General features: G+C 46.1%; 3 protein-coding genes across 3 annotated transcripts; 2 read left to right on the top strand and 1 right to left on the bottom strand.

Moving 5' to 3' along the window:
- Positions 1 to 9: 9 nt before the first annotated feature.
- Positions 10 to 1,833, bottom strand: PG994_004469 (Apoptosis-inducing factor 1; the record flags this gene model as incomplete). The annotated part of the gene is made up of 3 exons (XM_066855878.1): positions 10 to 906; positions 957 to 1,420; positions 1,500 to 1,833. The coding sequence occupies 3 exons, from the start codon at positions 1,831 to 1,833 to the stop codon at positions 10 to 12; spliced, it is 1,695 nt and encodes a 564-aa protein (XP_066718045.1).
- A 4,200-nt stretch (positions 1,834 to 6,033) lies between these two features.
- On the top strand, positions 6,034 to 7,644 carry PG994_004468 (uncharacterized protein; the record flags this gene model as incomplete). The annotated part of the gene is made up of 2 exons (XM_066855877.1): positions 6,034 to 6,206; positions 6,291 to 7,644. The coding sequence occupies 2 exons, from the start codon at positions 6,034 to 6,036 to the stop codon at positions 7,642 to 7,644; spliced, it is 1,527 nt and encodes a 508-aa protein (XP_066718044.1).
- A 2,173-nt stretch (positions 7,645 to 9,817) lies between these two features.
- Positions 9,818 to 11,355, top strand: PG994_004467 (uncharacterized protein; the record flags this gene model as incomplete). The annotated part of the gene is made up of 3 exons (XM_066855876.1): positions 9,818 to 9,870; positions 9,973 to 10,591; positions 10,693 to 11,355. The coding sequence occupies 3 exons, from the start codon at positions 9,818 to 9,820 to the stop codon at positions 11,353 to 11,355; spliced, it is 1,335 nt and encodes a 444-aa protein (XP_066718043.1).
- Between the last annotated feature and the right edge of the window lie 1,485 nt (positions 11,356 to 12,840).

The raw sequence follows: 12,840 nt of genomic DNA, 5'->3' as shown, positions 1-12,840 counted from the left end.
CTCGCCCCTTCACTCAGGAGGTCCCAGGCTCAGAATATCCAGCCCACCCTTGATTTCACTCTTAGAGGGCATCTTGCCGCGTCTCATCAGCTCGGCTGCCTGGGACATGACAGGGTCCCGCCCCATGCTGGCCAGAGCGACAACTGTCTCGCCTTTGCAGTAGTAAGCAACGAAGTTCGCCTCTGCAGGGTTGCCGTTCAGGATGAGGTCGTCATATCCGTTGGATGTGTTTCCACAATATCGCATTTGGGCTCCCAGAGCGGACCAGAAGATAGGCGTGAAGAACTCCGGCTTAATTGAAGGGTTAACAATTTGGCCCGCCACGATACGGCCGGACTGTTGGGCAACGTTCCAATGCTCAATGCGTACGTACTTGCCCTCTCCACCAGGTCCCTTATAAGGGAACGATGCGATATCTCCAATTGCGTAGACATCCTTCAAGCCGACAACTGAGTATTGTTCATCAGTCTTCAGTGATCCGTCCTCCTCAAGTCGGACGACCTTGTTCTCCCTCAAATATTCTGTGGCTGGTGAAACACCAATGCCAAGAACAACCAGATCTGCCTCCAGCTTGGTTCCATCCTTCAAGACGACAGAGCCGACCTTGGAAGGGTCTGAAGATGATGGCTCAGCTTTGTCGACACTGGCCCCCATGTGGAACTTGACACCCTTGCCCTCGAGGCTCTTCTGGAGGCCGGCGCCAACTTCCTTTCCGAGAACACGCTCCAGTGGGGTGTTCTCCATTCCAATGACAGTGACATTGTTGTCCGCAGCTACACAGTTGGCGAGTTCCATACCAATGAAACTGCTGCCAACAATAACGATCCTCTTGCCTTTGTCGCCAATAGCGTTGTTGATGTCCTTGGCATTCTCGACATTCCGAAGCATGAAGATGTTTCCGAGTACCTTGAAACCTTGTAGGGGAGGTTCTTGGGGGTGCCGCCGGTGGCCAGGACCAACTTGTCGTAGCTGAACTTGCCACCTGCCTTCGTGGTAACCTCCTTGGAACCGAAGTCAACAGCGCTGACCTCTTGCTGGACAACGTCAACAGAGCCTGTCTTGAACCACTCGTCATTTCTCCATTGTAGCTTGGAAACGTCGGTCATCAAAGCCTTGGACAGCTTGGTTCGATCAATGGGTAGCACGCCTTCGTTCGTGATCATGGTGATCTTTCCGCCGTAGCCCTTTTCGCGAAGCCCCTGAACCAAGCCGAGACCTCCGCTACCTCCTCCTACAACGACGACCTTCTCGGACTTGGTGGCAGATGTACTCTTCAGGTTGGGCTGGCGTCGGCCAGCCTTGATGGTGGCCTCCTCGCCTTGTACGTAGACGGCTCCGTCCTTCTCGATGACCTTGAATACTGGCAGGGAATCTAGGGCGGGTGCATCCTCGACATCGCCGGTCTTGCCGTTGAAGCAGGCTATATGCAGCAATCACATGTTAGATGGTAGCAACAGGAGGGAAATTTCTCAATTGATCGTCTACAGGAGAAAACTTACCTCCGTGCCATGGGCAAGTGATGCGACCAGACTTGGTCATGACACCTTTGACCAAGGGTGCGCCATAATGAGTGCACTTGGGGCCGAGAGCCTGGATCTTGCCGCCGACGTTGGCAAGGAGCACCTTTCCTCCCTCGATACCTTCTACCTCTACCTCCTGCTTCTCTCCGGGCTGGAGGGACAGCGAGGAGAGGTCCTTGAGCTTGAATTCGGACATGGCTCGGAACTGGAATGAGACGATGGATATACGCTTCTGGGCAATGAAGAAGTTGTTGGGCTTCACGGTGGCTCGCGCAATTACTGGCCGCAGGATTAGAGATCGTGCGGAATTCATGAAGGTGGAGAGGAGAAGCGAATCAGTAAGAGGATGAGAGAGTCAACAAGGTATTGGTGGGAAAGCTTCTCCGCTCTTCAAATCATTCAATCATGCGATACAGAAATGGTTAATCTAGCACGGCGGGAATGACCGTTTGTTTCTTTCGGCAGCGCGGTGAATTGATAGGTAGGGTCGCTGTAAGTTATCGAGCAGGTGCATGGCTGTCCCTGTAGCTGTCCAGTAAACAGCTGTTTTGCATGTCGTAATTGACGTCCAAGAAACATCTACGCGTAATATGAAGCTTCTTAGTGGTCAGGCTTTACTGATAGCTCCCGCAAGTGACGGGCTAGTGACATCAAGTGGATGTCACAGGGCTCTTTTGGTAGCCGGTCAGCCGCTGACCTATAGTAAAACGTTAGCACTTCGAAATATTAAAAACCTAGATTAATATTATACTACCGATATTAGAGTATAATAATATCGTATTTAATTAATAAGATAGTTTATAATTAAAATAAGCTTAATATATATTATAAAAACGTTTTTTTATTTTTTATAATATATAAAAATATTATTATAATAAAGTAAGCTTTTAATAACTTTAAAAATTAAGTATTATTTAACTATATTTATATAAAATGTATTAAGCTAATTATAAATATAAAAAACAAAGGCTTTTTAAACCTTATAATATATACTTTAATATATATTTTAATATATTTTTTAAACTTTTTACTATATAATATATTAATTAATTTTTATTAAGGTTTTAAGCCTTTTAACTTTATTTTAATAATATATATACGTATATAACAAGATTAATACATATATTTAAATAATTAAAAAAGCTTATATTAATTATTTTTAAGCTTTTTTTATCGTTTTTTAAAAGCTTTTTTGTGAAAGTGCATCGATCCCTAGGTATTGGCAGTATGCAGGTGTGATAGAACAAAGCTAACGCTTGTCCCGTATGTATTCTCTACGGGAATGTGGGATACTATAAGGAAACTAGAAGGAGAGGGGCCCGGGAGCTATGGGACGCACGGATGCTTCCTCTGTCCTGTTACATTTTTTAAGCTCTTTTTTTAACTTATTTAGCTTTTCTTTAACTTTTTTAAAAAACTTTTATTAAGCTCTTTTATTATATTACACTTTATTTAATGTATATAAAATAGCTTTTTATTTTATATATTTAATAATAATTAATTAAATATTATAAAACTTTCACTTTTATAAAAGCTTTTATTAATAACTATATTAATTATTAAAGATATTAATAAAAGCGAAGGTATATTTATTAAATCGTTATAACTTCTATAGTATTTTTACGTTATTTATATACTTTAATAATATATATTAAACTAGCTTAATAAAGAAGGCTTCGTTTTTAATATTTAATTAAAGACGAAATATAAGTAACGGCTTAATATTAACTTATTATAATATTAAAAAGCGAGGAATAAAATAAAAGCTAGTATAATAAACGTTATTTAAGTTTTAAAAAAAACTTAGTAAAACGTATTTAATATAATAAACACTATTTAAGTTTTAAAAGAAAATATTTTATTATATAAATAGAATAATTAATAAGTTAAATATATGTTTTTAAACGTTTATATTTAACTTGTCGCGTTTAAAAATAATTAATACTTATAACCTTTAAATATTATTTAATTTTTAATAAACGATTAAATATCTTTTTCTATTAAAAATAAAGATTTTATATATTAAAAACGTTTTTTAATATTAATTTTAAATATTATAAGTTAAATATTAAAGAGTATAAATAAAATAACTTATGAAATAATCTTTATATATAATCGAATATATATTTTAAAAGAGGTTAATTTAGGTTTTTTAAAGCGTTAAAAAATTACGAATTTAATTTAAAAAAGCGATTAATAAAAAGCGTTATAATATTTATAAAAAAATAAATTAAAGTATATAAATATACGAAAAATATAAAATTAAGTAGCTAATTAAATAACGAGTACTTTTAATTAATTTAAAGCGTTATAATTAAATTAAATTATATAAAAATAATAAAAAATTAAAAAATTAATTTAAAAAGTACTATAATTCGCTTAATAATAAACCACGTTATATATATTACGCTTTTTATTTTAATAAATAATTTTATTATATATTAAATAATATTTATTTATTTATTTTAATAAAAGTAACTTTAAATTTATTTAATATATTAAAGTTATAAATAATATTAAAAAATATAAGCTTATTATTTTTAATATTTATAAGTATAATAATATTTAATAACGTTAATTTAAAAAAAAGCTTTAAAAATATTAAAAAATATATAATATAAAACAATAATATTTAAAATTAATATATAATAATAATAATAATAATGATAATAATAATAATAAAATTATAATATTATTTTTTAAATTATTATAATATAAAGGCTATTTAGTGCGAGACCTAGTATTAACTTACTTTTAGTACGAAACTACTATTAATAGCAGGGCTAGCCCTTACATTAGACTTATTTTTTTAATATAGTTTATGGTGGGGCGGCGTCAGCTGCTGACACTAACAGGGGGAAATTTACCGTCAGCACCGGTTACAACACCAAACTGCCCCACGGCAGTTGCGCTGGCCATAGCTTCCTGGAAATGGAAACCTGATTGATCGTGAAGCAACAAGCAGCCAGCCAGCAGCTTAATACTGTCAAGTCAACGCACTACATGTACACGTGTTAACCTACAAACCGGGTGGATTGAGTCCCAACACTGGAGGTTCATCAAGGTGGTCGTTGCTGGTGTGTGAAGAAACCCCAATATTCTGGTACAGTAATGCGACATGCCTTCTCCCCGGAAGAATCCCAATTACCCCGCACTAATTTGAAGTCGGCTGCCGATCCAGCAAGTAAGCACCAACGCCCGTAATAACTTTCTGTTTATTCGTGATTGGAGGGCAGTAGGACTGTAGGAGTAAAGCGCCCTCTTGTCTTGTTGACTTCACCTTGAACCTGAATTCACCATTGACAGATTGAGGTGTCACCCACCAGTATAGTCAGGTCTTTATTAACTATTGAAGTCTATAGCATCAAGCCCATTCGGATACCGACATCGACCACTCCATCATATATTTAGGGGCTTATATGGAGCAATCATGGCTTCAGGTGCCATGATGGTTATCTAGTACTGGCTTTGGCGGATTGAGTACCAAGAAGATATATGTCAACAGCCCGAAGGCGGGCCGTCGCGACGAAAGGGATTCCATGTGCAGTTGCTTGACACGCCACAGAATGAGCCTTATCCATACTCCGTAGTAAGGGGGCCTTGGGGGCTAAATGTAAGGGATCCATGCTAACCAATTCTTCTACAGCCTGACCAGTGACATGTCAACAAATCGAAGTGGAAACGTAGATCAGCTGAACTTCAAACTAAAATTAGCTATACGCAACACGTGCACATAGAGGTGAGAGATAGCCAGACCGACTATAACCTCTAGAGCAACCGCAGAGTCATCAACGGTAACCCACCCAACTACCGAGTCAATAGCAAATGGGAGAGGGCTGCAGGTGGATTGGAGTCGACAGTAGGGTTGGGGATGTGGGCACGGCACGGGTGGCCCCTGTGAGAGGATTGCAGGGGTGGCTACTGAACCGAAGACCGCGTCTCCGCGTTTGGTTTAATGTAGGATTCGAATAGAATGGATATTAAGGAAGCCACACCGACTTCGCCAAAATCAACTGCATGCCCCTTCAACCAAGAAGCCAGCAAGCCACGAAACTTGGCAACTTCGACCCAGTTGCCCTTTTCTGGAACGATCTTCGCGATTGCTCTTCAACTGCTGGTGTTTGGCTCTTGCACCCCCACGGCGCCCCTTGGTGACCGGGGAGCCCGCCGAGCGTGACTGGAAGTTGCATTGAAAACGCGAAGGCTGCGCAGACGAGAAGAACTCTAGATCCGAATCGATTGAAGCCTCACTCACTCTTCGAACTATTTGGCATCGAGTAGCGAATTTGCAGATCTTTTCTCATCGGTTTGCAGTTGTCAACCATTCAGGCATCGGCGATGATTCATTCAAGGCCTCATCGTCGCAAAGACAACAACAACAACAACATACGTGCTCGACTACGGTCTTTCACTTGCCCTCTGTCTACCCCAAGTCGGGAATCGCGACCTCAATCAATCAGGCGGCAGCTCTACCTTTCTGGCACTTGACGCGTTGCCGGCGGCGGAGTGCATTATGGCGCTCAGCGGCAGCAAGAACAAACCACCTTCTCTCAGCCATAAGGCCTGGGCCAGCGTGCAGGAATGGGAGTCGCGCAGGGAAACCATCACCCGCCTGTTCTGGGACGAGAACCGGCCTCTAAGGGAGGTGGTTGAGATCATGAGTCGCGATCATGGGTTCAATGCAACGTAAGTGATGGTCAAGCCACGCACTCACCCCCCGAGATGGTGGGACCGGAGCCAGCATCCTTACTCACTTGCTTGCCAACATAGGCCTAAAATGTATAAGGCGCGCACCCCGGAATGGGGCCTGAAGAAGAACCTCAAAGTAAGCGAAACAAGAGAAATCATCCGCCAGGCCAAACATGGAGAGATCACTGTGCCACTCGAGATTCGTGGTCGCAAGATCGGCTCCAAGATGCTAAAAGAGAACATCCGTGTCGCCAAGTCTTCTTCAAGTTCCGATGATGGCGCTGACGATTGGAGTGTGGTTCGCTCGGTGTCGCCCTCCCCAGTGCCAACCATCATAACCTCCCCGAGTATATATCGTACGGCCGAAGCAGCTCTCCGGGCTATATCGGATTATTCGAATGTGGCCTTTAAGTCACCTACTTTCACCTTCGCTTCCAATAACATGACGCCTTACAACTGGGGGTCAGAGTCATGCACGTGGCTGCAGAGGTTATGGGTTGCAGCTGATGATGTGGCCCAAGACCGAGATTCGGCTGCGAACTTTCAGAATCTTCATTATTGCTTTGACCTGTGCGTATCAATCTTGCGCCAAGAAAGCCCCGAAAGCTTAGCCGTGGCTCATGTAGCTTTCTTCAAGTTACTGGCCGTCGGGCCGGAACTCGCCAAGGTCTACAGTCGGTTTCTCCTTGGCTTGAGCACCATCAAGAAGGGCAGGACGCACCCCCTGACGCGATTCTGGGTAAAACTTAATGACATGGACCCGGACGAGGCGCGAGTGGCAGCCAGCACCATATCAAAGGCATACTTCGATTTCGCTTCGGCGTACTTGAAGCAATCTAGCTGGATTGTGATGTATCTGCAATGTAACCACTCTCGTCTCCTCCACAAGCAGGGCGCCTTCCCCTTATGCGAGGTAGAGGCTATCTTTGAGAAGACACTCGCGAAGATGAGTAATGACATGCTCCTCGCCTCTTCTCTTGTGGAAATGGAATCCTTGGCGCCAGACTTCCGGGCGGTGCAGATGCAGTTGGTGTTCTTTCTTTCGGATAACTGCCGCTTCTTCGAGGCGGACCAGCTGCTGCAAGAAATAGGGGCGTGGTGGGAATCCAACCCGCAAAACGCCCAGAAGTATGCCGTGCTGTACTCAGTATGGCTGATGGCGAAGGGAAAGATTTTCTACGGCCTGCAACGGTACAAGGATGCGCAGCCTTACTTCCTGGAATACTACGAGCTCGTCAAGGCGACAGCGGGCCTCAGCCACTCGACTGCCACAAGCGCATTGTACTGGCTCAAGGAGAACACACTCAAGCTCGAGATCGTTTCGGCTACCAATGACACCGAGCTACTAGTGAAGGTCGAGGAAGAGTACAATGATTCCTGGGACATGGCACGAATCGTCAAGCACGAGCCTATAGCAGAGAGGCCAGTGGGATGATAGGCTGTTCTAGAGGCGCGTACGACTTTCCTCGAAAGCTAGAACAGAGAAATCCGGATCAACCTTCTACGGTCATTGGGAAATGCTTAACTAGGCGTCCAACCCTACGGTGACAAGCCCATCAGTACGTCTCGCTGGTGTAGACCAACACAGCACCGAATGTTCCGGTGCGTAGAGAACTATTATCCTCGGTGTCTCAACGGCGGCTTCAAGTCATGATCAACCATCATTCTTGTCTAGGTGCCCTGCCCAGACGAGAGCTGCAGTCGCCTGAGCTAAGAGATCAGCCATCTAGTATCCCACCAGTCCAGGCAAGGACTACTCCATGAAGTTGACGCTCTACCATTCATGTAGCACCGCAATCAATACTCGATTAGGAGATGTAGGTACAAGCCACCCATCGATTCCGTTTCCGCTACTCGAGGCATACTTGCTGCTCTGGAATCTGTAGGAGGGCTGCCACAAAGGCGAAGGGGGCGAGAAATCGCCGTTTGCTTGGAACGCGACGAAGGTACGAAAATAGCTCCCCTATTGGCCTGGGACCCAGTAGAGGGTGGAATACGACACAAACGCCACCAAAATCATGTTCAAGACTTAAGATCATATGGTAGCTTCTCGCCGAATACGCGAGGTGCTGAGACGAAGTGCGAAGGTATGGCGAGGGCACGGCGTGGAAACAGCGTAGAGGGGAATGATCTGTTTCGAGTCGCGATCTTGTATCCAGCTAAACGAATTTCAATTATGTTATTCGAATTGTCCAGCACAACCCCGAGCATAACGATAAAGGCGAGCAGGACCTGAACTACGACCTAGATTTTGGGGGTTTCATTAGAAATTGCCCTTGCCCGGTAACCACCCACCTTCTTTCAATATTGGGTGAAAGGAAGTCTACAGCAAACACATACCGCCCGGATGGTGTTATCAACACCCTCAATTATTGTGATTATGTCAGATGGTGGTGGGAAACAACCCTGCTCTCTGGGGACCCCAATACTACCAACCATGCATTGGTTGGCGCATACTTGCAGCACACCAGAATAGCCTCGCGCTGCAAGTAAGCTACTTGTAGCTAGCAATCATCCATATACGATGTCATTGATCGACCAGCTTTTACAATGACGCTTTAAGCGAGAGGAATGTGCCCCAGGCGCTGCTGTTTTGCGAACCCGTCAATCTTCAGCTCACTGGTGCCAACGACGACCATCCCACTTCGTGGGTTTCAACATCTACATCTTGATTCGTTTCTCTACTTAGCCCTTTCCATATATATCTTTATATCGATAACTCATAGTTACGACTTACTGATGGCGATTCTTGTACTGGACTGAAGCCATCATCTAACTTGGCTTTTTAACAGCTCCCAATCTCCTTTCCGAAGCCTGCGCGTTATATGGTCATGTGCATAATCTGTTTCTCAATCGTCCTGTAAAATGTGTGATGCAGGAGAGTTATTTATGGGCTTAACTCGTTGGTTCACGGGCGTAAACCAATTCGGCATGCTAGTGTCGCTCGTCACCACGTTATGTATGTTTGCCCATGAAGAAATAATGTGAAGAGATACAACATAGTCGGTAAGCTTCCTGATTTGATCCCAGATAGCCGAAGGATGCGATAGGGGCAGGGGTTATAGACCGGGTCTTAAATCTTGAGCAAACATCTATCATTTTTGTAGGAGAACATTTCTATATATTAAGAATAGTTCATCGTGTTGATTTGGAGTCTTCGCACTTTGAGATGGGCACCTTGACCAAATATACTGGATATACACCATCACCAGCAGCATATCGACGTAAAATTCGCTCAGAGTCACATCAAAGCAATGGCAGAGGCTTTACGGCGCATGATAGTGATCAGCGTAGCATTTGCGTTGTTTACCGTAAATATATACCTGACTACCAACCTCGACACGGATCGCTAGATGCCTCAAACTGACAGATCGTGGCAGGATGGTGCAGTGTACACACTTGTACGTCGTTGGGACGCATATACTGCTGTTCTTCCAGCAAACCTAATCAATAATCGGGATGTGATACAGATAGTGCCGTTCTTGCCCGAACTCTTTGGGGAACGGCTTACAGTACAGGAAGCCAAAGGTAAGATAGGATACCGAGACTTGATAGGACCCCAAGCTGATCCAGCACTGGAACTTTACTGAGTCGCATGCAGTCGAAGAATGGACATCCCTAGCACTGGCGATGTATGGGATCGCATCGTTAGTATCAACTTGTATGTTGCACCCTTCACCACCCTAATGACTATTTGCAGCTGAGTGTGGGAGCTTGGAACAGGGGTGGCTGCCTACTACACCGATCGCTGTACGCACAAGAGCCGCCCGTTCATGCTCGGGAACGTCGTACTGCTCGCCTCTATCCTCTTTCTCTTCCTGGGACCGGCGCCGGGCTATATCCTGGTCGCGCGGGCGCTGCAGGGCGCTGCTGGCGCTCTGTTGTACATCTCTGGCCTGGCATTCCTGATATCTCATATCGACTCTGATGTCCTTGGCTACTACATGGGCTACATGACCCTCGCGATGACAATGGGCGAACTGATCGGCTCGTTCATTGGCGGCTCGCTGTACGAACATCTTGGCCACTGGGCGGTCTTCGGGGTAACCGAGGGGGTCATTGTCATCGACATGGTATTGCGGGTACTCATCCGCGAACCGAAAACGCCGCGAACTCGAGGGAGTGACAGCAACAAGTATGAAGCTAGCTTGAACGAAGAAGTTCGGCTGCTTCATGACGAGGTATGTTCATCTACCTCGAGCCAGAACAGCACAACGCTGACCTTGCATTCGGGCAAGATCGCTACCGACTCCTCCGCCTACGTAGAGATCGATGCTGCTGGTCTGGAAGCGGTGGCGACGTTGAAAGACATTAGATGGAACGCGATAATAAGTGTTGCGTTCACCACAGTGACGGGCATAGTGCGCTACACCTTGGAAGCTGTAAGTCCCACATAGCATATCGCAAACCTCTTCACGTCACTGGTTGGCTGCCTGGACGACGATCACGTTGACTGACCTGTATATACTGACGGTGTAAGCAGACAATACCCCTCTATGTGCTAAGACACTTCTCCTGGAACTCCACCCTGGGCGGCGCCGCCATCTTCGCGCTCCTGTCGCCAGCCGTTCTCAGCCCCTGGATCGGCCGCTACGCGACCCAGCACGGCCCGCGACGCCTCAGCCTCTACGCCTTCGCGGCGACTGGGTGTCTGCTTGCCGCACTGGGGGTCTTTCCCCTCATCGGGTCGCCGCCCACCACAAAAACCAGTCGCTTCTGGGTGGTGAAGGAGGTGCTGTTCATGCTTGACGTGTTTCTCGTCGGCGTCAGCGTCGCCATCTCGACCACGGCGCACATGACGACACATTCAGCGTTCGCGCAGAAAGGTGACGAGCTCCTTGCGGCGCGGCTTACTACTTCCGCTGCTCATGCGAGCAATGATGATGATAATGACGAGGGCTACCAAAACCCGCTCGGCGGTGGGCTTACTTGGCTCACGAGCGGGGTCCTCCTGGCCGGCAACAGCACCGCGTGGGGGCTGGGCATGTTCCTGGGGCCCTTGGCAGCGAATCTGATCGGCTTCGGCTCCGATGCGGAATGGCTGCGTCTATGTTGGTTCCTTGCCGGCCTGTCCTGGCTCGCCGCGCTGGGAATTGGGCTGGGCTGGCGGGAGAATACGGAGCTGTTCCCGCAGGAGACGGCCTAGGACATGCCGTTAAGCATTCGTTCCCTTTGGATACCAAACCGTTATGGAAATGGGCGCCTTGTAATGGACTTATATGAGGTCACTGGGGTATGATGCGGGAAAGACGCAGAAACATTACTGATGGACGATTGTGGATTATGTAATCAACAATCCAGGGGTTGAACTGGACATCTAGACAGTTGGACAAGCGTAAATGTATGAGGCTTTCAAAGGTTGTAAATGATACTGATGAACCTTGAGCTTGGAAAGAAAGCGCATCTGGTTTGCAGTAGAAGTCACAAGTCGCCATCTACCTATCTGCAAATTTGAGATGCGTTTTTCCATATACCTAGGTATATTTGACAAGATAACATATTGCTTGCCACACCGTATATCGTCGCTCCATGATTTTCTGCTCTACAATAACCTATCAAGAAAGAGCAGCGGCAATAAATGCCCACATGCTTTTTAGTCAGGGGATCATTGAGTGCCGCTACGAAGTGCACAAGGATGGGTCAGTCGGGTAGATCTTTATTGTGGCGCATATCAGTCCCCCAAGTCCCCGCACTGATCTCCAGGACAGAGGCCTGGCAGGGAAAAGCAGGCTTGGCAGGCTTGGCAGGTGGCATTTTGGCAACTACGACAGGTGACTGGTCAGCGTGCACTGTTTCAGTTAGAAAGCTTGCACACGCGAAACAGTCGAGTCTGCCGTAGAAGCGATGTTTCTGTTGCCACCATCCATCTCACTAACCAAATCAACATGAAGTGAGCAGTGCCAAGACCCGTATCCGCAAGAGCAGACAGAACTTGCCGTTACCTTCTGTTCTGGAGGAGAGGACTAACGAATAAGCTTCAACTTCAATCCGGAAGATAAGTTGTGAAGCTACCTTACTGATGCAGCGATGCTTGTCCCCAGGAATACAGGTCTCCAGAATGATGCTTAAACCAAAGCCGCCACGAGTATCCGCCACGAGATGCACGCAGGTGGCAGCCCAAGCGGATGGGCTACCTGAACTTTAAGAAACAATACGATCTCAACTGCAGTTAACATCATCTATGCCCCTCCAAGCCATTTCCTCCCTCAGTGGAAGGTTTTGCTGCTGCTGCTGCTGCTGTTCTCTTTGCTCGTCGCCTCGCTAAAGTGGGGTGCACTGATCACCTCCGAGGAACAGGTGCGACCCCTGCGCATGGATCCTTCCTCAAGCAGCTCATCCCGTCTTTTCACCAGCCAATTAGTACGGGGAAACACCCACGCTCGCCCATGGCCAAGTGGCCTTGCTCAAATGGAGAAGGCAGTGAGGCATCCGATGGCTTTGGAGAGTAGGCGCGCCACCGCCCCCTTGTCGGGTGCTCGAATGGCAAGACCCCGTCTCATCCAGTAGCTCCATTCCCGTTACTCGTGCGCCAGCTGAACCATGCTCATGGTTCCAATATCAACCGCTGGCCTATTGCTTCGCCTGGTTCGTTCGTTCATGCGCCCACGGTAATATTGGCCGGGGGCCAGCT

The sequence above is a fragment of the Apiospora phragmitis genome (assembly GCF_038363925.1).
Source record: "Apiospora phragmitis strain CBS 135458 chromosome Unknown utg000005l:1.0-4161743.0:1.0-4166827.0, whole genome shotgun sequence".
NCBI classification, from domain to species: domain Eukaryota; kingdom Fungi; phylum Ascomycota; class Sordariomycetes; order Amphisphaeriales; family Apiosporaceae; genus Apiospora; species Apiospora phragmitis.
Note: the sequence above shows the minus strand (reverse complement) of the source record. Positions and strands in the feature narration are given on the sequence as shown.